This window comes from Mustela lutreola, chromosome 15, assembly GCF_030435805.1.
Source record: "Mustela lutreola isolate mMusLut2 chromosome 15, mMusLut2.pri, whole genome shotgun sequence".
In the NCBI taxonomy this organism is placed as follows: Eukaryota; Metazoa; Chordata; class Mammalia; order Carnivora; family Mustelidae; genus Mustela; species Mustela lutreola.
The window spans coordinates 59,468,008-59,492,799 of record NC_081304.1 but is presented as its reverse complement, the minus strand read 5'-3'; the positions used below and the strand labels follow the sequence as shown (position 1 = coordinate 59,492,799).

General features: G+C 51.4%; 1 protein-coding gene across 1 annotated transcript; it reads left to right on the top strand.

The window, feature by feature from the left end:
* The first annotated feature begins 3,372 nt into the window (after window positions 1-3,372).
* LOC131815658 (proline-, glutamic acid- and leucine-rich protein 1-like) lies at window positions 3,373-16,018 on the top strand. Its single transcript, XM_059147433.1, is given in 5 exon segments — window positions 3,373-4,386; window positions 14,016-14,207; window positions 14,305-14,996; window positions 14,998-15,766; window positions 15,864-16,018. Coding segments are annotated over 5 exon segments (2,760 nt in total). The 3' UTR covers window positions 15,957-16,018.
* Window positions 16,019-24,792: the final 8,774 nt, after the last annotated feature.

Genomic DNA, 24,792 nt, shown 5'->3' with positions numbered 1-24,792 from the left:
GTCTCTCATGGTTCATCTCCCCTTCCAATTGCCATCAACTCCCTTCTCCTCTCCATCTCCCCATGTCCTTCCTCCGTGTTATCTCTTATGCTCCACAAATAAATGAAACCATATCCTAATTGACTCTCTCTGCTTGACTTACTTCACTCAGCATAATCTCTTCGAGTCCCGTCCATGTTGCTACTAACGTTGGGTATTCATCCTTTCTGATGGAGGCATAATACTCCATAGTGTATATGGACCACATCTTCCTTATCCATTTGTCGGCTGAAGGGCATCTTGGTTCTTTCCGCAGTTTGGCGACTGTGGCCGTTGCTGCTATGAACATTGGGGTACAGATGGCCCTTCTTTTCACAACATCTGTATCTTTGGGGTAAATACCCAGTTGTGCAATTGCAGGGTCATAGGGAAGCTCTATTTTTTTGAACCCTAAAGCCGCGTTCTTGGAAGGTGTCTAAACAAGGGCTTCCAACACAAACCAGAAGAGGGCAGCAAAACACTAGTCACTACACTGTGTCCCTTGCTCTGGGACTGGAAAGCAGCTGCAGGCTTTCCTGCCTCTTTGGTTCTTGTGCATTTTTTGGATTAACATGATTCCAGGACCTGCAGCAGGTGCACACATCTTTAAGGAACACACCAAGCCTTTTGTTTTTACCATGATATTTGTCAGCAATGAGATATCAGAGGACATGGCTAATTATTCACACCAGGTGGAAAAAATAACCAAAACCCCACTCACAATTAATTTTACTAAAGATCCAGTGAATTGAATCATATAAATAAGATTGAATCATATAATTAATTGAATCCTATAAATAAGAATACAGAATGAATATCTTACTGAAATTACCAATTTTAAGCTTATTTTCTCCATGTATATTGCATTATTTACTAAATTCTGCATTCACAAAAATACATGTAGTGTTCAGACAGAATGATATTTGAAAAGGAAGTGATCAAAGGGTGTCTCCACTAGTTATCACAATTGACAATTGCCACCAGGAACATGGCTTCTTCACCCAACTGCAGGCAACAACTGGACATTTATTAATTAGCATTTAATGTGCAAAAATAGAGCTGTTCTCTCAAATGTAATGTGAGATAGTTATGAACACATGTTAAAAATTTTAAGATTCCTGAATAGGAAGGAATAGACTGACCCATAGGAAAAAGGTCATTCGTGTTTCTCTTCTTCTTCTTCTTCTTTTTTTTTTTGTTTAGATTTTATTTATTTGAGAGAGAAAGATTGAGAGTGCACGCATGAGAAGGGGGGAGGCGTACAGGGAGACAGAGAGGCATACTCCATGCCAGGCAGGGAGCCTGATGACTGGAGCTCGAGCCCAGGACACTGAGATCATGACCTGATTCCAAGTCAGGTGTTTAAAAGACTGAGCTACCCAGGAGCCCGTGTCTCTTTAAACGGAGAAATTACAAAGAAGTGTTTCCTTTAAAATGAGCTAAGGGGCAATAACGTCTGTTTCCACCAATGTTATTTGCTATTGTGCCGGAATGTAGGTGAATGCAATGTTAGGAACCAAACAGGAGGAATCAAAGCTACAACAGTGATGCAAAAACAGGTTAGGTCCTTTTTTATTTCCGGCTTGTTCACTCAAGGTCATGTTAGTGAAATGTAGCAATAGCTCATTTCCTCATTACTCTACACTGTGCTGTCTAATGATTCACATGTCCTCGAGTACTGATATAAAATTGCTTTGTGTCTGCCTTTGCTAGCTTTTAACTACTTGCGCAACTTTCGGCGGACATGAGCAGTAATCTCTGTTGGTCTGTATCATAGGAGGCGTGCCGTGTATGTTTAAACTTTAGATCCTGCCTTTTCCACTTCTGTGAGATTTCAGAAGTACTGAAATATTGGTAAGGAAAATCCTAGATTTCAATACCGGGAACTGTAGATTCCCCTGCTCTCACAAGGGAGCTGAGCTATCACTTTGCAAGGACCTTACCAAGTATCCACAGATGGTGAACAAGTTTCCAGTTCTCCCACAGGACCGCTCTAGGCATGGACAGTATGTGGCCCGCAGAGGGGCCTCAGGCCAAGCGCACAGCTGCCACAGGTGGACCTCAGCAGCGGGGCGGGCTCCGTCCTGCTGTGACCGGCCTCAGCTGAGGAGTCCGTGAAAGGACACCCCCTGCCTTGGGTGAGTGGGCTCATGGCAGCCCTGAAGCCCCAGATGGAAGGCAGGGACATTGGGGGATTTCTGAAATGCAACTTGCGACATACATCTACTGCTCTAGGAAAAAGCTTGCCTATCTTCAGGAGAATTCCAAGTTTGCACAGAAATGAATGGAACTTTTGGGAAATGATGGAAGGAATGACTGCATAGTTAGCTTTGAGGTCTGATACAACGTGATACAACATTTCTTAGTGTGCTGCTGGGCTCCATGGGGCCTCTTGCGATCAGGGTAGCCCGGGAGACAAGATAGGAAGAAAGAGTCTTTTCAAAAAAATGTTTCCCTCATGAAAGTTTATCGTCTGGGACACCTGGCTGGCTCAGAAGAGGAACCTGTGACTGGGTCTCAAGAGTTGTAAGTCTGAGCCCCACATTGGGCTCAATGTCTTGAGAAATGCCTTGATGGGACAATGGAGTCCCACATTTAAATTTTAATTTTAATTAAAATTAAAATTAAATTAAATTAAATTTAATTTAATTAAATTAAAATTAAATCTTAAAGACAAAATATGGTCTAGAGGATGTACAATGAAAAGTAAAGTGTCCCTTGTTCCCACCCAGAAGTAGCCAGGGGAGATGGCTGGCACCCACTGTGCCCCCATTTCTCTTCCTCAGTTCAGCCTTCAAGCCCAAGAGATCTGTGAACACCCCAAGTGTGGGGAACGAGGGAGTGGACCCCTCCACAGCACCTCTGCAGGCCTGATTCATGACCCGGGTGATGACCCAACAGAAGCTGTGTGAGTGCACAGGGGGTTCCTGCACGTGTGCTCACTCCTCAGGCTCCAGGTTCTAGAGCTGTGTCCTGGCAACAGGTCCCGCATTGTGCTCTAGGCCTTTGGCTGCGACTTGGCAGCTGAAGGAGAGCACTGCGAGCCTAGTTCGCTATCCTCAGCGTCTAGCCTTACCGGACTGCTCTATGGGCACCTCCTTGAGCAGGCCGTGCCCCTCCCCCCATCCCCGGGCTCTGCGGGGCCCCCACCTGGCTCCCTGTGGCCACAGACAACTCTTGGCGCCCAGGGCTCGACCAGCGGTCCACGCCCCGGGGTCCAGTCGCAGGCGATCCTCCATGAGTTGGCAACCATGCTCCGTCCTAGCAGCTTTCTCCGGGATCCTGGAGACCCTGCGCCTTCTTTTTCTGGGACTCCTCACCACCTTATGCAGGTGGGGCTGCCGGCTGAAGGCGATGCTGTCAGCTCCTGGATCGCAGGTGTCCTGCCGCCGCAACTGCGAGTCCATCGTGGACACGGTCACCCCCTGTGTGCTGCAGAAGCCGTTCGTCACCGGGCTGCGGCCCTCGGTACCCAGGAATGTCCATGATGTCTCCACAGCGGAGCGGGTCGGCAGAGACCCAAGTCGGAGCGGCAAAGGGTTGGCCCAGGCCCAGGGTCCTCACAGAAAGGACCCTAAAGGCACTGGGACCCCACAGAGGGCATTTAGTCCCCTGGGGGTCCACGGAGGCCTCTCTTCCTTTGTGCCCAGGCCTGGGCCTCTGCTGAGAGCCGTCACCCAGGAAGAGAGCTCAGAAGACCCATACAACAAGAAGTCCCCCAGCTCCCAGAAGAGCTCCTGCCCCACTCGAAATGCCATTACCAGTTCTTACAGTTCCACCATGGGCTGCTACCCGGTGCAGAGGAGGAGGGGTCTGGCCACAAGTCAGGCCGCGTGGCCCCCGAGGTCCCCCAAAAAAGTCAGCCAAAAGAGCCCCTTGTGTCCTGCTGGAGTGCCTGCACTTCGCCAGAAGAACCAGCCGGAAAAGGATGCCGATACCACCACCAGGCAGAAAACAACGCCGAGGAACTGCTCATCCCCAGCTGACTGTTCCAGGCCCGGAAAACGCAAGGTTTGTCTGCTGCCACACAGGCGAGGGGAGCCTCTGAGGCTGCCGTCACCCCCTCAGCCGGGGTTTCGAGTGACTGCTGAGGACCTTGACCGGGAAAAGACAGCTGCTCTCCAGCGCATTCAAGATGCTCTTCGAGGGGACACAGAGGCCACCTGCAGCTGTGGCCCAACTAGCCCATCCAGTGCCTTGGCCCTGCCTGCTGCAGTGGCTGCTCCCCTGCCAGCCTCTGACTCCCAGGTCACCTCTGTGGACTGCTCAGGTTCTTCCCAGCCTCTCCTCTTGGGGTCTCACCCTGGCTGCAGTGGGAGCAACGTTGCATCTATCCAGGACATCTCGATGCAGTCCGGGGACAAGATGGTCTCAGTCACAGTCCCCACAGGGCTGCCTGCGCTGCCTGGGGGGAGTGGCAACCCGGGATCCACTGCCCAGGCCCCATTCGGGGCTGTTGGTGGGCAGTGGCCCGGAGCCAGCCCCCTTCACAGCTCTCCCCCGCATGGACAGCCAGCAGCTCAGGCTCCAGTCCCACTCCAGGCCCTGAGCATAACAGTAGTCCAGCTGTCCTTGGGCAGTGGCACTCAGGCAGTTTATGTGGTTCCCTTACCTGCATCTGCCTCCTGGGGCACCCGTGCCAATGCCCAGCCAGGTTCGGCTACCTCCCCTGCTGTACTCGCCCCTGGCGCAGCCGCTGCCCCTGGCTTGACAGCAGCCCCCCAGGTGCCTGGCGCTGTGTCTCATGCTGGGCGCATTAGCCAGCAGCCCCGCCCCCCAGGGGGCAGCACAATGCAGGTCCCCATCAGCATGGGGCTTAACGCAGCACCCCCAGGTTTTGGGAGAGGAGATGCTGTTGCAGATCTGTGCTCCAGCTTTGGGGCTCTGAGCATCGCAGCAGGAATGAGCAGGGCCCCAAGTGGCCCACAGGGCTCCAGGGCAAGCCTGGGCCCGAACACAGGGGGCCGCCCACACCAGAGCACCCTGTCGGGGACCGCTGGAGCCGGCACGACGAACCAGCCTGTGTCCGGAGCCCCGAGTGCCCCTCCCTTCAGTCACATCCCCAGGCACCAGAGCAGGAAGAGGTCTAGATCAGATGGCATTAGCTCTGCCAGCAAGGCTGCCTGCGGGGATGGGGGCGTCCTGGCCTCTCCTCCTAGTGGCCCCGCCTTTCTGGTCAGCACAGCCCAGACCAGCCTTGTCACCAAGACCCCCTCATTCCCTGCCCAGCGATTAACTAGGTGCAAAAGGGCTGCACCCTGCAACAAACCATTTTCGTCCACATCACAGCCCACTGCTGCTGCCCCTGGCTTGGCAACTGCCCCCCAGGTGCCCGGTGCTGTGTCCCATGCTGGGCCCAACAGCCAGCAGCCCCGCCCCCCAGGGGGCAGCACAATGCCGGTCCCCATCAGCATGGGGCTTACCGCAGCACCCCCAGGTTTGGGGAGAGGAGATGCTGTTACAGATCTGTGCTCCAGGTTTGGGGCTCTCAGCATTACAGCAGGAGCAAGCAGAGCCCCAACAAGCAGCCTTGCTATGAAGACCCCCTCATTCCCTGCCCAGCACCGGAGAGGACGCAAAAGAGCTGCACCGGGCAACAAGCCATTTTCCTCCAAATCACAGCCCGCTTTCTTGGAGCCCAAGAGGCAGAGGCTCGGCTGAGCCAATAGCTTCCTGGTGAAGTAGCCGGTGTTGCACTTGCTTCCAGATGACACCGGTGCCAGACTAGTGTGGAAAGGGAGACACAAATCAAGCCCGGTCCTGGAGCAAAACCGGGCTCCCGGCCTGCCACCCAATGTTGGGAAAACTTCCCAATCCCTGACCCACCATTTTTTAAGGAAGGTGGGGGCTTGAGGCCTCATCTGTGATCCCAGGGGCCATGGGCCTTGGGACAGTACATGGAGATCCGTGTCCCTTTGGCCTCCAGTCCTACAGCTCCTGGGACTTCTGCCGCTGCCCACAGGTTTCCCCTCTCCTCTCCCCATGTTCTTCGCAGAACCTTTAGGTAGTATTAATTTCATTAATTAAAGCCTGTTCGAGTTTTTCTGCATAGCTCTCCTGAGTCTCTTCTGTGGGTCAAGTGGGCAAAAGTTGGGGGCCGAATGGGTGCTTGCATGGGAAGCCAGACACCATCGTTTCCAGGTTCCCGTGGCCCAGCAGAGTGGGTAGAGCTAGAAGGACGGACCCTTGAAGAGTGAGAGTAGGTTTTCCATTTCGGGGATGGGCCTGGGAGAACACTGGCCTGGGGAGAGCAAAGTGGGGAGACTCACCCTTGCCTATTGGAAGCGCTGCTCCTCTCCCACTGGGGACCCCACGGAATCTTTTTGCTTCACAGCCCTAGAACAATGTAAAGAAACTCCTGGCCTAGAGTATGGGTCTGGCATGAAAGATTGTGGCTCAGGGCACAGGAGGACAGCTTTGCCTTGAGGGTGTGACAGCTCCCTGAGCGCTGAGTGACATCCCACTTCACACAAGCACCAGGCCTCCCTCCGTGCATCTCTTCCCTCTGCCAGGCATTTGGGGGCCCCTTCCCGATGGCACTGGGGAGAAGAATGAGGAACAAACAAGTCACCTGGGAGAGGGAGGGAGCAGGGACCACGCTGAAAGGACTGTCACCCCCAAAACTCTCAGTCCCGTATTTATTAGATACAAGATCACAACCAACAAAGGAGGAGTTTATACATTAGTCTTGGGTCTTGTAGGTCAACCAGAAGGAATGGGAGGCCTCCGTCGACCACAGTCTTGTAGGTAAACAGAGTAGGCTGTGCCTGGCCCAGCGGCTTGGATTTTTGGCTGAGCAAGTGCACATAAAGGGATTATTCTAACAGCAGGCTTTCGTGAGGCAGGGGAGACAATGGAAAAGGGAAACAGGCGATGTTCCAGCCTGAGCTGCTGGGCTTCAGGACGTGTATCCTCCTCTCCACCCGAGGCCTGCTGCTAGTTCAGGTTTTCTCAAGGTCATCGTCAAGCATGCTTGCGTGACCAGTACCATTTCTCATTAGTGATATTTTAAGCAGCCTATCATTCTGAGGGATGGTTACATTCCCCCCCCCCTTTGTTAATGGAGAAGCAGCAAAATCCATTTTGCAAGTTCTTGAACCATTGGTCGTCAGAAAGATGTTCGTGAGCATCTGAGGACTAAGCGTAAAAAGACTATAGCAATAAAAAGTGTCATCCTTCCACCTATAATGCCAGCACCAGTGTTTTGATTCAAGCAAAGGGCTTTACATCAGACAGAATATCATTAATCCTTTGTGCGAAACTCACTCTTGGAACTGATTGTAAGGATCGCAAGGAATGCCCTGAATAGTATCATGAAGCTGTTTAATATCCACAGTTAAATTACCACCATAATGACTAGTAATATGGTGAAATCTTGTTCCATGGTATTTCTGATTTATTATAGGTGTAGGAGTAACACAGAAGGAAGAAACGTTCTAATCACACGGAAGGTGAAGGCTTATATTTGAAAGATCTTCTCTCCTATATATATTACAGCTTCTTTTACATCAAAGACTCTTTCATGAAATCTTTGATCTAGGACTGTTTGTTGATTCCAAGCCTTGATAGCATTCCCGTGCCATTTTTGCACAAAGTGGGTGGTTTGTGCAGTCTGATGCAAGGCCAGTCCCACAGTGGCAGTGGTAACAGTAATGGCTGTAATTCCGAAAATAGGTTGGTCAGAGGCACGGGTGACAACCGGGATTTGTGCCTCTTGTCTGAAGTGTGCAATATGTGTGCGGTGGGGCAGTGGTTGGGGGGACAGTTTTGTGGGACTGAGCCCCTGCTCTCTCCAGGTATCTATGTGCACATAGATAGCATCAGATTTGAGTTACATTGTCGCACATCTAGCTGGTGTCAGAGAATTGTTGGTGAGTGGAACACCGCCTCCCACACCCGTGGTGGAGTTGGGCACAGAACCCTTATGATTCCAAATATGAGAATGTCCAAAAGCAAAACAAAAACTTCACCCTTTTTGCTAGTTTGGCTAAAACAGAAAGTCTAAAATCAAAGCGTGTTCTACAAATGCACGATGTTATGAGAAACGTTGTTTTATGAAGGTTTCATTTCACAGGCATGATTGATTACATTATTGACTATTGGCCATTGATCTTCATGTCCAGTTGTCTTCTCTCCCCAGAGGTCTGGCTGGTGGGGCTCAAGGGTCCATGGCTCTAATCACAAGTTGACCCCACTGCCAACCAGCCCCAGTTCCTAGGGGAGATCCAAAAGCCACCTCCTTAACATAATAAAAGAAACTTTTATTGCTATCCTCATAGGAAATTACAGAGGTTTTGAGTTCTGTGCCTGAAATGGAGACACAGAATATTTCTGTTATATTCTGTTATATTTCTATTTCACAGAGTTAGAAAGCAAAGGAATAACCTAAAGAATATATTAAAAAGAAAACCCTAGAACTGTGAGTAAAGTTGATGTAATTTTCTGAGTTTTCAATAACTTTCTTTTTGTAGCATGCTTATAACATATTGTAAATGTAAATATAACCTTATTTGGTTATCAGTGATATTTAAAACACAGGGATATGCAGACAATATTAGTTTAAATATTGTCTTAACTCTCTAGATATTTTAGTCCATGAACATCGATTTTTAATTATATATGTTGCTTTGGAAATTTAACAACTGAACCAAAAAACAAAACAAAACAAAAAACCTATGAGTTCTTTCAAAAAAGTGAATATTTTCTTGGAAAAAAAAGAGTATAAAAGTTGTATAGTATTAGGGTACTTGGGTGGCTCAGTGGGTTTAAAGCCTCTGCCTTCGGCTCGGGTCATGATCCCAGGGTCCTGGGATCGAGCCCCATGTCAGGCTCTCTGCTCTGCGGGGAGCCTGCCTCCTCCTATCTCTCTGCCTGCCTGTCTGCCTACTTGTGATCACTGTCTGTCAAATAAATAAATAAATAAATAAATAAATAAATAAAATCTTTAAAGATTTTAAATAAATCTTAAATAAATTTAGTGATTTATTTAAATAAATTTAAATAAATAAATAACAATCTTTAAAGATTTTGTTTATTTATTTATTTGACCCCAAGAGAGAGAGAGATCACAAGCAGGCAGAGAGGCAGGCAGGGTGGGGGTGGGGGGCAGGCTTCCTGCTGAGCTGAGAGCCCGATGCGGGGCTCGATCCCAGGACCCTGAGATCAAGACCTGAGCAGAAGCCAGAGGCTTAACCACTGAGCAACCCAGGCGCCCCAATAAGTAAAATCTTAAAAAAAAAAAATTGGGGAGGGTATGTGCTTTGGTGAGTGCTGTGAAGTGTGTAAACCTGGCGATTCACAGACCTGTACCCCTGGGGATAAAAATATATGTTTAAAAAAAGAAATTAAAAAAAAAATTGAAAGTGGACCTGGACTGGGGCACCTGGCTGGGTTAGTTGGTTACGTGTCCAGCTGCTGATTTTGGCTCAGGTCACCATCTCCGGTCGTGAGACTGAGCCCCTTGTTGCACTCCACGCTCGGCCGGGAGTCAGCTTGAGAGTCTCTCACTCCCCCTCTGCCCCTCCCCACTGCCTACCCATGTCCCATCTCTAAAATAAATAAATAAAGCTTTTTAAAAATAATGAAGTGGATTTGGAAGAGTTATAAATATATATTGCAAACTCTAGGGCAACCAATAAAGGAAGAAAAAAAAGTACAACTGATATGCTAAGAAAGAAAGAAAATTTAATCATAATAAGTTGTCAATTAAAACCACAAAAGGCAGAAAAAGAGTGGAAGACAAAAACAGGAACATAGAACAAGGACAATGAAGAGAAAATAGTAACAAATGTTAGATATTAATCCAGGTTTATCAATAACACTTCTAACGTCACCGGCCTAAATGCACCAATTAAAAGGCAGATCTCACAGCGGATTAAAACACACAACCCAAATACATGTTGTCTATTAGAAAATTACGTTGAATATAAAGACACACAGATTAAAAGTAAACAGATGGAGAAAAACAGACCATGCTACCACTAACATGCTTACATTAATCAAAAGAAGGCCGGAATAGCTATATTAATTTCAGACAGAGCAGACATCAGTGTAGGAAAGGTTAGGGATGAAGAAGGGCCTTATGTAATGATATATTTATATTTACATAACTATAAATTCTCCAAGAAGACATAGCAATTCTTCCTTAACATTATGCATGCCCCTAACAAGGCGTCAAACTATACAAGGTAAAACTTACAAGTAGAAAAAGGTGAAACCACTAACGTGGCTGGAGACTTCAACACCTATCCCTCAAAAATGGACAGATCCAGCAGGCAGAAAACCAGTAAGGACACAATAACACCATCAATCACCAAGAAATAATCGACATCTACAGACAGCTTCATCCAACAACAGCAGGATACACATTTTTCTCAAACTCACATGGAACATTTGCTAAGATAGACTACATTCTGGGCCATAAAACACATCCTAACAAAATTAAAAGAGGTGTGCCTGGGTGGCTCGGTCAGTTAAACGTCTGCCTTCAACTCAGAGCCGTGCATCAGGCTCACTGCTCAGAAGGAGTCTGCTTCTCCCTCTGCTCCTTTCCCTACTTGTTCTCCTTCTCAAATAAATAAATAAATAAATAAATAAATAAATAAATAGGATTTTTTTTAAAACAAACAAAACAACCCAAAATTTTTTTTAAAAGAATAGAAATCAGTTTCTGCTTGTAGACTATAATGAAATTAAACCAGAAATCAGTAACAGAAAAGTAACTGAAAAATCCCCAAATACAGGGAGACTGAAAACATACTTCTGAATAACAAATTGGCAGAAGAAGAAAGCTCAGGAGAAATTTTTAAAGATTTTGAACTAAATGAATTTGAAAACACAACAATCAGTAATCTTCTAGCCAGGTTAACAAAAAATGGGAAAAAAAAACCCAGAAAGGGGGATACAAATGACTAATACTACAAATGAAAGAAGAGACACCAGTAGGGATCTCTCTGAAAAGGATAATAAAGGAATACTATGAACAACTCTATGCCTACAAATTTGACACCATAAATGAAGCAGACCTATTCTGTGAGAGACACATCTGCCAAAATTTACTCAGGAAGAAACAGGCAATTTGAATATAGGTCTTTATATATTAAAGACATTGAATCAGTAATTAATAGCTTTCTAAAACAGAACGCATGAGGCCCAGATGAGTTCTCTGGTGAATTCTATCAAACATTAAAGGAAGAAACTATACCAAGTATCTATTTTCAAGCTCTTTCTAAGGATAGAAGCAGAGAGAATATTTCCTAATTCATTCTATGAGGCCATAATTACCCTTATGCCAACACCAGAAAAAGACATTACAAGAAGACTGCAGACCAGTATTTCTCATGAACACAGATGCAAAAATCTCCAACAAAATAGTAGCAAACTGAATTCAGCAATGTAAAAAAAGAATTATATGCCAGGACCAAATGGGATTTATCCCAGGTATGCAAGGCTGGTTCGACATTCTAAAATTAATGTGATCTATTTCATTGATAGCCAGGACATCACAGAAAAAGAATTTGACAAATCCAACCACCATTCATGATAAAATCTCACAGTAAACTAGGAATGGAGGGGAACTGTCTCAACTTGATAAAGAATATCTACAAAAAGCTACCGCTAACACCATACTAAAGGGTGAGAAACTTGAAGCTTTTCCATCAAGATTGGGTAAAAATATAAGGATGTCTTCTCTCTTTCTTTTTCTTCCATTGATTTTTCTACTGGCTGTGGTTATTACAGTTTCATAATCTGAAGGAAGTCCTATTTCACTCGCCACTTCTTTTCAACATAGCTCTTGAAGTCCTTGCTAATCCAGTAAGTTAAAAGGAAATGAGAGGTATGAAGCTTGGAAAGGTAAACATGAAACTATTGTTCGAAGATACCATGATTACCTATGTAAAAAAAAATCCAAAAGAATTGATCCAAAAACCTCCTGGAACTAATAAGTGACTAAAGCAAAGTTGCAGAATACAAGGTTGATATTTAAAAATTAAATTGCTCTCCTATATCTCAATAATAAACAACTAAAATTTGAAATTAAAAAAACAACACCATTTATATCAGGACCTGCCAAAATGAAATATTTAGGTACAAGTCTAACAAAAGTCATATAAGACCTGTATGAGGAAAACAACAAAACTCTGATGAATGAAATCAAAGAACACATAAATGGAAAGATACTCTATGTTTTTGGATAGGAAGACTAAGTATTGTCAACATGCCAGTTCTTCCCAACTTGATCTATAGATTCCCTACAATCCCAATGACAATGCCAGCAGTCATTTTATGGATATGGACAAACTAATCTAAAGGTTAAATGGAAAGGCAAAGGACCCACAACAGCCAACAGAACACTGAAGGAGAAGGACAAGGGACTGACACTACCCAACTTCAAGACTCACTATAAAACTACAGTAATCAGGACAGTGTTCTACTGGCAAAAGAACAAACAAATAGATCAATGGGACAGAATAGGGAGACCAGAAAGAGACCTTCAAAAATTTAGTCAACTGATCTTTGACAGAGGAGCAAAGACAATACAATGGAGCAAAGACAGTCTTTAAAAAATAATGCTATAATAAGTAGACATGCAGGGGCGCCTGGGTGGCTCAGTGGGTTAAAGCCTCTGCCTTCGGCTCAGGTCATGATCCCAGGGTTCCGGGATCGAGCCCCATATCGGGCTCTCTGCTCAGCAGGGAGCCTGCTTCCTCCTCTCTCTCTCTCTGCCTGCCTCTCTGCCTACTTGTAATCTCTGCCTGTCAAATAAATAAATAAATAATATTAAAAAAAAAACAAAAAACAAAAAAAATAAGTAGACATCCATAGAAAAACAACAATAACAAAATGCATCTAGATACAGATCTTTCAAAAAAATTAACTCAGGGGCACCTGGGTGGCTTAGTCCTTAAGCGTCTGCCTTTGGCTCAGGTCATGATCCCAGGGTCCTGGGACTAAGCCCTGCATTGGGCTCCCTGCTCCACAGGAAGCCTGCTTCTCTCTCTCCTACTCCCCCTACTTGTGTTCCCTCTCTCACTGTGTCTCTTTCTGTCAAATAAATAAATAATATCTTTTAAAAAAAAAGGTTAACTCAAAATGGGCCACAGACCTAAATATAAAAGAAAAAAATAGCAAATATTGTAGAAGACAACATAACCTAGAGGACCCTGGGTATTGTGATACCAACACCAAACATGCAATCCGTGAAAGAAATTTATTTAATGTTTGAATTAATCATTAGTGATGAACTTATTGAAATTAAAAACAACTGCTCTGTGAAAGACCATATCAAGAAAATGGAATATAAACTACAGACTGAACAAAGATATTTGCAAAAGACACATCTGATAAAGGACTGTTATCCCAAATATACAGAGAACTCTTAAAGCTCAACAAGATCACAAACAACCCATTTGAACAATGGGCCAAAGATCTTAACAGACACCTCACCAAAGAAGTTATACAATGGTGAATCAGCACATGAAAAATGCTGAACATCAGATGTCATCAGAGAAATGCAAATAAAAACGAGACTCGACTGCACATCTACCAGAACAGCCCATCGCAGAGCACTGACATCACCAAATGCTGGTGAGGATGTGGAGCAACAGGAACTCCACTCATTGTTGGTGGGAATGCAAAATGGTACAACCACTTGGAAGAGTTTGGTGTTTTCTTACAAAACTAAACATTCTCTTAGCATACCAGCCAGCAGTCATGCTCCTTGGTATTTATCCAAAGGAGCTGCAAACTATGTCCACACAAAAACCTGCACACCGATGTTTATAATAGCTTTATTCTTAATTGTCAAAACTTGGAAGCAAAGTGTCCTTCAATAGGTAAATGGACAAACTGTGGTACAGAAATGTAGAGACAATAAAAAATACCGGTGGTTTCCGAGGGACAGGTGGGGAGCACAGAGGATTTTGAGGGCAGTAAAAATGCTTTGTATATTGGGTGGTCTGAGCGCTGTCTCTGAGTGTGCTCCATGTTCTTTCCAGAGACTGCACGACCTGGTCCTCCTGCGGATCATGGGGGTCCAGCAGGGCGAGGTCCTGGGCAGCTCCCCGTATACCAGCTCCTGCTGCCGCCGGGAGCTGGCACTTCTGCTGGCCCCGGTTCCCCGCTGCCCGCCTCCCCTCTCCTGCACAGTGCAAGCCTTCTCCCTTGGCCAGCGAGAGGACAGCCTTGAGGTAGCTGCCCCTTGGCCCTCCCTACCCCCTACATCTGAAGCCAGGGCCTCCCCTTCTGGTGCCTGATGCTCACACCTGCCCTTGGCCTCTTCCTCAGGTGGCATCTTTCTGCTCGGAAGCGCTGGTGACCTGTGCTGCCCTGACCCACCCCCGGGTCCCTCCCCTGCAGTCCATGGGCCCTGCCTGCCCTACGCCTGCTCCAGTCCCCCCACCTGAGGCCCCATCTCCATTCAGGGCACCCCCCTTCCATCCCCCGGGCCCCATGCCCTCGGTGGGCCCCATGCCCTCAGTAGGCCCCATGCCGTCGGCGGGTGCCATGCCCCCGACGGGCCCCTTGCCGCCAGCGGGCCCCCTGCCTCCGACACGCCCTGGACCTCCAGCCACAGCCAACCACTTAGGCCTCTCCGTCCCAGGCCTGGTGTCTGTGCCCCCCCGGCTCCATCCTGGCGCAGAGAACCATCGGGCAGGCTCCAACGAGGACCCCGTCCTCGCCCCTAGTGGCACTCCTCCACCCCCCATACCCCCGGATGAGACTTTTGGGGGCAGAGTGCCCAGGCCGGCCTTTGTCCACTATGATAAGGAGGAGGCATCCGACGTGGAGATCTCCTTGGAAAGCGACTCTGATGACAGCGTGGTGATCGTCCCCGAGGGGCTGCCTCCCCTGCCGCCCCTCCCCCCCTCGGGCTCCACACCCCCGCCTGTGGCTCCAGCCGGCCCGCCAACTGCCTCCCCTCCCGGGCCGGCCAAAGAGGAGCCCGAGGAGCTTCCCACGGCCCCGGGGCCTCTCCCGCCCCCCCCCGCCCCCCCCCGTACCGGGCCCCGTGGCGCTGCCGCCTCCCCAGCTGGTCCCTGAAGGGACTCCTGGCGGCGGAGGACCCCCCGGCCTGGAGGAAGACCTGACGGTCATTAACATCAACAGCAGCGACGAGGAGGAGGAGGAGGAGGAAGAAGAGGAGGAGGAGGAGGAGGAGGAGGAGGAGGAGGACTTTGAGGAAGAGGAGGAGGAGGAGGAGTATTTTGAGGAGGAAGAAGAGGAAGAAGAGGAGTTCGAGGAGGAGTTTGAGGAAGAGGAAGGAGAGTTGGAGGAGGAGGAAGAGGAGGAAGACGAGGAGGAGGAGGAGGAGCTGGAGGAGCTGGAGGAGGTGGAGTTCGGCCCCACAGGGGCACCGGCAGAGGAGAGTGGGCCCCCGCCGCCGAGCCCGCCCCCGGCGCTGCCCCCTGCCCAGTCCCCGAAGGCGCAGCCTGAGCCCGAAGGGGAGCCCGGGCTGCTGCTGGAGGTAGAGGAGCCGGGGGCCGGGGAGGGGCCGGGGGCCGAGGCTGCCCCCACGCTGGTCCCTGAGGTGCTCCCCTCCGAGGGAGAGGGTCCGCCGGACCCGGAGAGCGTCCCAGCTGGGCCACCTCCCCAGGAGCTCGAGGAAGAGGAGCCTTTGGCTCCCCCGACCCTGCTGGAGGAGGGGACTGAGAGCGGGGGTGACGAGGTGCCGGTCCCCCCCGAGACACCTGCCGTGGCAGATGTGGAGGCGGAGGCCGAGTCAGAGACGGCCGCCCTCCCCGAGAAGGTAGGCGGGCAGGGGAAGGGGCTCAGCTCTGGGACTGTCCTTTTGTGTGCCTGTGTGTGTGTGACCGTTTCCAATCTTACGTCTTTTTGCCGAAAAGGTGCAGGATGACACGGCCGCCATGCTGGCTGACTTCATCGACTGTCCCCCTGATGACGAGAAGCCACCACCGGCCCCGGAGCCCGATTCCTAATCCTCTCCTGCTCCCCTTTCGGTTTCTAATAAAGTTCTGTCGTGGGAGATCACCTGCCGCCCGCCTCTTGAACCGCTGCGTTCCTGGCCTGAAGCCCCATCGCCTGCGGGCTTCCCAAGGTACTCGTAGTGCTCCCTGTGCTTTTGCACAGCGGCCCGTGCTCCCCGGCGGCCCGACTGCCCTGCGTCATCCCACCGTCCGCCCTCGGCGCTGCTGGCGGTTGAGACCACGAGTAAGGAGCGGGGCTGCTTGTCAGAGCCTAGGATGGGTGTGTGGGAGGTCAGAGCACTGTGTGTCCCAGAGAGTGAGAGTGTGTAAATATGCGTGCTCCCGTGTCCCCAAAACCGTGGGCTGGAAACCATGTGACTGGAGGTAGACAAATGTGAAAGGTACGGAGGTATGAGCCCTGTTCCCGGGTTGGGCCTTCTTGTGACTGGATCTGCGCCCCCCCGCCCCTCCCCCCGGGAGCTGTGGCCACGGCCCAGCTGGTGTCTGGTCCTTGCAAACACGTCACGCCTCGGCCTCTTTGGGGGCTCTCGTGTGTGTGGGAGCAAGACGGGCTTCCGTCTGCTGTGGCATGAGCACAGGTCTGTCTATTGCGGCATGAACACAGGCCGGAGATGTGGGCAGGGCAGCTCGTCTTCCCGAGTGTACGTGTCCTGAAGACCCTTGTTAGTGAGGCCAATTTTTGGCAACTTACTCAGGTTTACAAAACTTTTCCCCCAACCTGCTATCTTGAAAAACCCGAAGCCTGTGGAAGGGCTGGAAGAAGAGTGTGACCATCACATAGACTCCCCGGTCGCAGACGTTAGTCCGCGTTCGTCTCTGTGCAGCTGTACTCTGTGTAGACCCGTGCGTCCGTGTGCACACGCACCTCTGCCCGTAGCAGTGTGCTCACATCTGGACCTACCTTTTTTTTCATAGCATCGTGTAAAAGTCTGTTTGCAGACCTGGTCCTTGTCCTCTGAATTTGTTAGCGTTCTCTGCTGAGATTAAGGTCGTTTTTCTAGGTAATCACAATACCACCGTCAAAGCTGTGGTAAGAGCCCAGGAGCAAGGGTGGGCGCCCTGAGACGGGTGCGCGGGCGTGGACAGGGACGTGCCCACTGGGTCATGTGCTCCTGCGGGGACGGGTGACCGTGTGGGGACAGGGATGGGCGTGCAGGGCGGGGCTGAGGGGGCTGGTGAGTGCGTGGGGCAGGTGTGTACCCTGGGACAGGTGCGCAGAAACGCGCGGCCTTTCCTTCAGCTTTCCCGGGGAAGGTGGTGCCTTACCACCAAGGATAGACCCATCTCATGGAGTCACGATGTGGTTATTCATCAGACACTGAGTACCGGCTGCATCATGGCTGCTGCTTTCTCCTTAATCTGGGTTTTAGAAATGCCTCCGGGTCACAGGAGATTCTGGAGGAGCACATAGGGTGTGGGGCCAGCCCCCCATTTCCTCTTCCAGTTGTCTTGCGTGGTTAGGGCACAGTATCGAGACTAGGGTTTGCTGCTGATACGGTGATGGGCCGTTTCACTGGCAGCAGGCAGGGCAGTGCACGAAATGCAGAAACCCTCTCCCTCCAACCCTCCGGGGCTGAGCTTCCAGATGCTGCGTGGCAGGGCAGAGAGCAGATGGGTGCTGAGAGTGAGCAGGTGCTGGGTTTGCAGCAGGGAGAGGGGAACTGGGCTGTGGGGGCGTGTTTTCAACATTTGATGAGAATTTTCAGACCTCGAAAGTGCAGGATTCACACAGTGCACGCACGCACCCACCGTGTTCCTGCACCTGGGCACGTGTGTGTGCGCACCTTTGTGTGTGTGTGTGCATGCTTGTGTGCGTGGGTTTTAGGTAGGAGGGTTTGGGGGGTCTCCCCGAGATGGGCAGTGAATGAAGGGCTGGCAGGAGGTGATGTGAGGGCTGTGCAGGGCTGGGGGGGCTCCCAGCGTCGCCAGTAAGACGTCCTGAATCGGGAGCCCTCTCGGGGTGCGGAAGGTGGCCAGTAGGATGGGCAAGGGGGATGGGGTCGGGTAGGTGGCAGGCTGGGAGCAGGAGAGGGTGGCGAGGGGGTGTTGCAGGAGGCATTGGGCAGACCACATATTAGGGGTTTTGTTTGTTTTGTTTTAAAAATGTTCTTAATTTAAATTTAGCTTAGTTAACATGGAGTATTATTAGTTTCAGAGTAGAGGTCCGTGATTCATCAGGTGCGTGTAACACCCTTGTTACAGGTGCCCTCCCTCCATGCCCGTCCCCCAGTTACCCAGCCCCCCAACCTCCCCTGCGGCAGCCCTCAGTTTGTTTCCTACGCTTAAGAGCCTCTTATGGTTTGTCTCCTCTCTGTTCTCATGTGATTTATTTTTTCCATTCCTTTCCCTGTGATCCTGTTTTGATTCTTAAATTTCACGTGTGAGTGGAATTCCTTCCTTGCGGTGGTGGCGGATGCTCTGGTGGGCACACTGCCTCCGTACCCGCTCACCGGGCAGCGGGCATCTGGTGTCTCCACAGTGCGGCTGTTGTGGGTGTTGCTGCTGTGAACATTGGGGGGCAGCTGCCCCTTTGAATTAGCGTGTGTGTGTTTGTTGGGTGAGGACCCAGGAGAGCGGGAGCTGGGCATAGGGCAGCTGTTTTCAACTTTCTTCGGAACATCCATCCTGTTTGCCGGAGCGGCTGCCCCAGCGCGCGTCCCCACCAGCCGTGTGTAAAGGTTCCTCTTCTAGCGGGAGTTCTGTCGGCCCGTGTGACCTCTCTCGGAGGGTGGATGCGAGGGCGGGTCAGGCTGGGGACACACAGAGGCCAGGCTTCGGCTAGACGGTGTGGGAGTGGCTGGAGCCCAGTCGGGGTGTGTGTTGGGGGGGAAGCAGGTGGGTTTGCAGGTGACACACCTTGTGGCTTCTCAGCCTCCTCCCTCTGCCTGCGGTGGCGGCCGGCGCTGTCCTTTGCTTCCGCTGTGTGCCCAGCGAGTCTCTGCGCTGCTTCCCTAGCTCTTGCTGGCACACAACAAGCAGGCATGTGTGTACAGATCACGTGTGCACACGGGTATGGATGTGGGGTCCAGCAAGCGTGTATGTGTGTACAGAGGTGTGCACGCGAGTATTGATGGCGGGATACAGATCTGACTGTACTGTTCTGTCCCCATGGGATCTATCAAACAGTCCATCTTTTCCTGGTTTGAAGCCCCAGCTTTGCTAGATTTCTGAATTTCTGCCTGGGTTTGGGTCTGTTTCCTGATCTCGTGCTCTCTTCCTCTGATCTGCGGGAGCCCGCTTCCTTACTGTGGCTGTGGTCGGTTCCAGGGTCTAGTCGTGGGGCAGGTAATTAGAGCATGTTTGGCTCGACCTTGGGCCAGGTCACCGTTCTGGGCTAGAACGGCTTCATGGTTCAGAAGAGGGTCGGGCAGAGGAGCCCCCCGGGTTTCTGGATTGATGCCTGTGGAGATGGGGGAGCGCTTGTTCTCAGCGAGCTTTTCAGCAACGTGCCTCCATGCTCGGCGGCCAAGGGAGAGTGTGCTGACCAGACAGCAGGACAGTTGATTAAATTTTCCAGGCGGTTAATGATCCCTCGCGGACAGTAGCGATCAGCGCTGTGCTCTGGACCTTGCCCGAGATCCCTGTAAGCAGCTTGGGTCTGTGAATTACCTTTTCACGGGAGCACTGAGCTGGAAGGCTAGCGTGTGCTTGCCTGGGAACCGTTCAGAGGGATCAGGAGTTGGTTGTTTTTGGGTCCCTCTGTGGTTAGTGGACAGGGGGATGTCAGAGGTGGCTGGGGGAGGCGGCGCAGGAGAGCCTGGCTCCTGCGGGTGACTTTGGTCCAGGGCTGGCGCAAGGACAGGTGAGGACGGAAGCAGGAGTCGTGGGGATGCGCGCACATGGGTTCTGGGGCCGCGGGAGGCTGTGTCGGGGTTTGGGCTTTGTTTGCCACCGGCCAGGGTTCTTCTAAAGTTGAATCTCCCCGAGAGAAGTGATGAGCTCTGTCTCCCATGAGCTTTGGCTCAGAGATGGTTCAGGGAGTGTGTGGTGGTCTCCGTGGAGGCTGGGGAAGGTGACTTCGGGCCATGGCCAGCAGCAGGGACCGGAGCTCAGGCTTTCCCAGCATCTGAGCGCCCTCTGGCGGCTGCCTGGGCCTGGGCTGCTGCGGGGGCGGGGTCGTGAATGCTTCATTTGGGGTGACCCTTGCTAAAGGCTGGCTGGGCCTCACCTGGGAGCAGTCCCTGAGTCTGCTTGTTCTCAGGAAGCCCTGTGACTGGCCCAGGCCATAGCCTCCCTCCAGTGTCCTTCGTGCTGACTGTTCTGTAGAAATGGGGTGGGGTGAGGTGGGGTGGCTGGGAGCTGGGAACTGTAGCTAATCCCCAAATGACAGGGCCTGTTGCCAAGGACGGAGTGGTTTTGCGTTATGAAATGCCTAGTGGTTTTGGCCTAGAAGCAGGGTGGTAGGCATTGGGGAAGTAATGCGTTATTTGAGGTGTTTCTCTAAAGGAACCCACACTCTGGCAGTATTTGAAACCCCGAGCGAGCAGTGTCTCTAGGAGGCCACGCAGCCAGAGCTGTAGGGCCCAGCACGGGAGTGTGGGGTCGAGGAGGGCAGAGAGATCTGGGGGGACAGGCACACAGGGACGGAGGTGATGGAGGTGGTAGGAGGGAATGAAGTGGGGGGCGTCCAGAACGTTGTTCACACCTACATTTTAGGGTCAAAGGAGCCTTTAGCGGGGAGAGAAGAGACCACAGAAGGGCTGATGTCCTGGAAAGTGAGAGAAGAACTTCAAACGGGAGGGGGACACGGTGCGGTTGAGAAATGTCCATAGGGTTTGTCTGCCATCAGTGGGTTCAAGGAGAGCCGCCTCACAAGCCTGGTAGGGGCCCCGCTCCCCAGGAGAAGAGGGAGGGAGCAAGACTCTGCAGGGGGAGGGGAGAGGAGCAGGTGGTGTCGCGAGGGGACCCTGGGTTTGTACTGCCGCCTCTCCATGCGGGGCTGGCGGTCACCCGTCAGCTGCCTCGGTCCTGCTCACGTTCTCAGTGGCTCCCGTCAGTTGGGGATGGGCAGCCTCTTGGCCCCATCCCTGGGAAGGGACAGTTCCCGGGCAGAGCTCAGGTCTGGGCAGTGGCCACCGGTCACAGGGACAGAGATTGGATGTTTTCAGAGGCTTTGGACCTCCTGCTAACCCCCCTCCTGCTAACCCCCTGCTCCTGCTAACCCCGCTGCTGCTGCTCGTACTAACCCCCCATCCTGCTAACCCACCCCGCAGTCTTTTCTCACCAGGCCCTTACTCTGCTCCCCAGCCCACTCCACTTCGTAGCCCTCCTCACCAGCCGATACATATTCTTCACTATGACCGTTTGGAGCTCGTCTCCTCCCACAGAGTGTGAGCACCTCGAGAGCAGAGACGGCTGCTTTTGCTCTGTCCCCCGCTATCCCCAGCCCCACACCTGCTGCTGCTTGCGCCATGGCTAGTACTGTTGCACGGTGGGTGGTTGGGGCAGAGTCCCCGCGGGGCCCCCGGACACAGGCTCCAGTCCCCTGAGGAGCACTGAGTGGGAGATAAACAGACCATCCCTACCATGTGATAAGCTCCCCCAAAGGCAGGACGCCCTGCTCCAGCCCATCGATGTGCCTCGAGGGAGGGGACCTGAATCTGAGGTCTCACAGGGTGTGGCGTGGCCACGGATGTCATCAAGCCATCTTTGCTTAGCCGACGGAAGGGGCAGCCAAGTTTGCCCTGCCTGGGGTCTGTCCCTGGAATTGCACTGCCCCTTGTGCCCTGCCTGGGCCTTTGTTTCCTGGGGTCCTCTTGGTCCACAGCCCAAGTGCCTGGTTCCCTCTGCCCTTCACTCCCTGATTCTCTGCCTGGGCCCTACGAGGGATGCGTGGGGTCCCTGCAGAATCACTGTGGGGGCTTGTGGGGGGTGCTCCTCTGGGTCCCTGGCAGGATGTGCAGCCCAGAGTGATCGCAGATGGTAAGTGGCTGCAACCATGTGTGGCCTGAGTTCAAGAGGAACCACGCTTCCTTGCCCCTCTGACCCCTTCCAGGGTGTGTGGCGCTTGGGCTCCAGCTCACCTGTGGCAGGCAGCACAGTGCCTGAGCCCCGTTTTGGGGTCCCAAACACCAGGAATCTGAATCTGTTTACACTTGGACCATTCCAGTCCCTATTGGCCAGTCAGGAGGTTACCTGCGCTTTGCCAGGAGTCCGGGAGGACAGGGAGGATGCCAGACCCGTGGCCACAGCCCCTCCCTCTGCGCAGATCTCCGTCTCCCAGGAGAGAGGAAGGCACAGTGGGGGCCCCGAAGGAGGGCGGTGGGAGACAGTGCCAGCGGGCAGTGGTGCCAGCTTCTGGGGGCAGGCGTTGGGGGCAGAACGTGGAGGAGTCGCACCAAGCCCCCAGCAGTGGCCGTGGGAGCCCAGGGGCGGGACGTATGGACACTCACACTTGGATTATTTATAGCAAAGAAAGTACTTGACTTAGGAGGAATTTTTAGAACTTCTAACTTAAAGAAAATCTGAAAAATGGAGAAAAGGTAGCAGTATCAGTACCTTTCCGTTAAAGTAGCCACACAGTGATACCCCACCCCCCGCGCATCCTGCGTTTGAGAGTGAATTATATTGAATTGGCCTGCTTCTCTCCCCTTAAACACTTGCATAGCCTCAAATATTTACATAGTATCTCCTCAGACAGCAGTTGTCTGCTCAAATTTAGCAGTGGGGGGCGCCTGGGGGCTGGTGAAGCATCCTGCTCGGCTCAGGTCATGTCCCAGGGTCCTGGCATCGAGCCCCGCGTCCGGCTCCCTGCTCCAAGGAAGCCTGCTCTCCCTCTCCCTCTGCCCCTGCTCATGCTCTCCTGTAAAGGAATTAACAAAATCTTCTAAGAAAGAATTTAACAGCTGAAAGAACACTCTTACTAACATTTTGCCCCTGTTCGAATTTCCTCGCTTGTGTCCGTAATTAGTCAGTTTCAGTTGCTTGTGAATTTCAGCCTCTCACCTGCAGAGTCACAGGGGCTCTGGTCCCGCTCCCAAGTGCACCTCTGCTGCGTCTCAGGTCCCTCGGGCAGGTCTGCCTCCACCAACTCCCGCAGAGCAGTCTGAGCACCCGACTCCAGGGTTAGCCCTTACTCCTTCCTTCCTCTCCAGTCAGGAGCAACACGGTCCCGCTGACGGGAGGCTTATAGCTTGTGACTGGCGAGATGCCTGTTGTCAAGAACGCCGCGAATGCCCTGGTGGCAGAACTGACAGGCTCTCGGGCTCTGGGCATCTCTGCTCTCACCTGTCCACGTGGTCATGGTGAGGACGCTTGGCCGCCAGGGTGCAGACACATGCACACTGGCCCCTGCTTCCACGGAACACTGAGGCCCGCACCCCAAAAAGACCTCTGAACCTAGGGGTGACACAGGTGCTCTTGTAACAAGATGGTCGCCATGGGAACACGGAGGAGGGCTTGGGGAAGCCGGGAAATGTCTGGGCAGTAGGTGCAGGAAGAGAAAGTCTTAGCGGGCGTTCCAAATGGAAATCAGAAAACAGGAAGAAACCGCGGAGGCTGTGTGGGGGGAAAGCCATGCTATTCCCGATCTTCTGTTGTGACGTCTTTGTAATAACCTTAAAATATATCTGCATATAAATCTTAGTGTATATTTCATCAACGGAAGCCATTCATTCGTTCACTCATTCGTGGAAGCGAACTTACCGTTTCCTCCTGGAGTCCTTGTTCTCTGGACCCACTGTCAGTTACCCTGGAACCTTCCAAACCCCCTATTTACCTGTTACTCTGGAACCTTCCCGGCCTGTTATTTATTTATCTAGAAGATTTCATTGATTTATTTGAGAGCGAGCACAAGTAGGGGGAGGGGTAGAGGGAGAAGCAGGCTCCCCGCTGAGCAGGGAGCCCAGTGGAGGACTTGATCCCAGGACCCTGAGATCATGACCTGAACTGAAGGCGGACGCTTCACCGACAGAGCCCCCCGGTGTCCCCGGACCGGCCGTTTGACTGTTCTTCTGGAACAAACCTTCATCATCACTGGGAATGCTCTGCATCTCTCCTTCGTTTCCTGGGGCCCATGGGTTCCTCTTTCTTGGCTTATTTCCTTATTTCAGCGGAGCATATCCTCTTAGCAGTTTCTGGAGAAAAACTGCGTAGGACGTGAAATGTTTTTACTCCTTGCCTGTCTGGAAATACTCTTATTTGATCGAATATTCGGTCGCGTACGGGGGTGAGACACTGTTTTCCCCTCGAGATCTTGTAGACATTTCCCCATTTTTCTTGGTTTCTAGTGTTGCCATTCAGAAGTTTGATGTCATCTCGAGTCACTTAGTGGCCTGGCATTTTCCTCCTCTCTCTGCCTGCCTGCCTACTTGTGATCTCTGTCAAATAAATAAATCTTAATAAAAAATTAGTTCGTGTTTTGTGGCTATAATATCTTATCTATTTTTTTTAATTTAAAAGATTTTATTTATTTTTTCGACAGAGAGAGATCACAAGTAGGCAGAGAGGCAGGCTGACGGAGAGAGAGGAGGAAGCAGGCTCCCTGCTGAGCAGAGAGCCTGATGCGGGACTCGACCCCAGGACCCTGAGATCATGACCTGAGCTGAAGGCAGCAGCTAAACCCACTGAGCCACCCAGGCGCCCCTTATGTATTTTTTTATTTTAATAATTCTTTTTAAGAGAGAGAAAGGAAGATGACAGGGGGAGGGGGAGGGACAGAAGGAGAGGGAGAGAAAGAATCCCAAGCAGACTCCCCGATGATCATGAAGCCTGATGTGGGTTCCGATCTCACAACCCTGAGATCATGACCTAAGCTGAAACTAAGAGTCATACGCTTAAACCACTGAACCACCTGGGCGTCCCATTAATTTTTTTTTAGAAGAGTTTC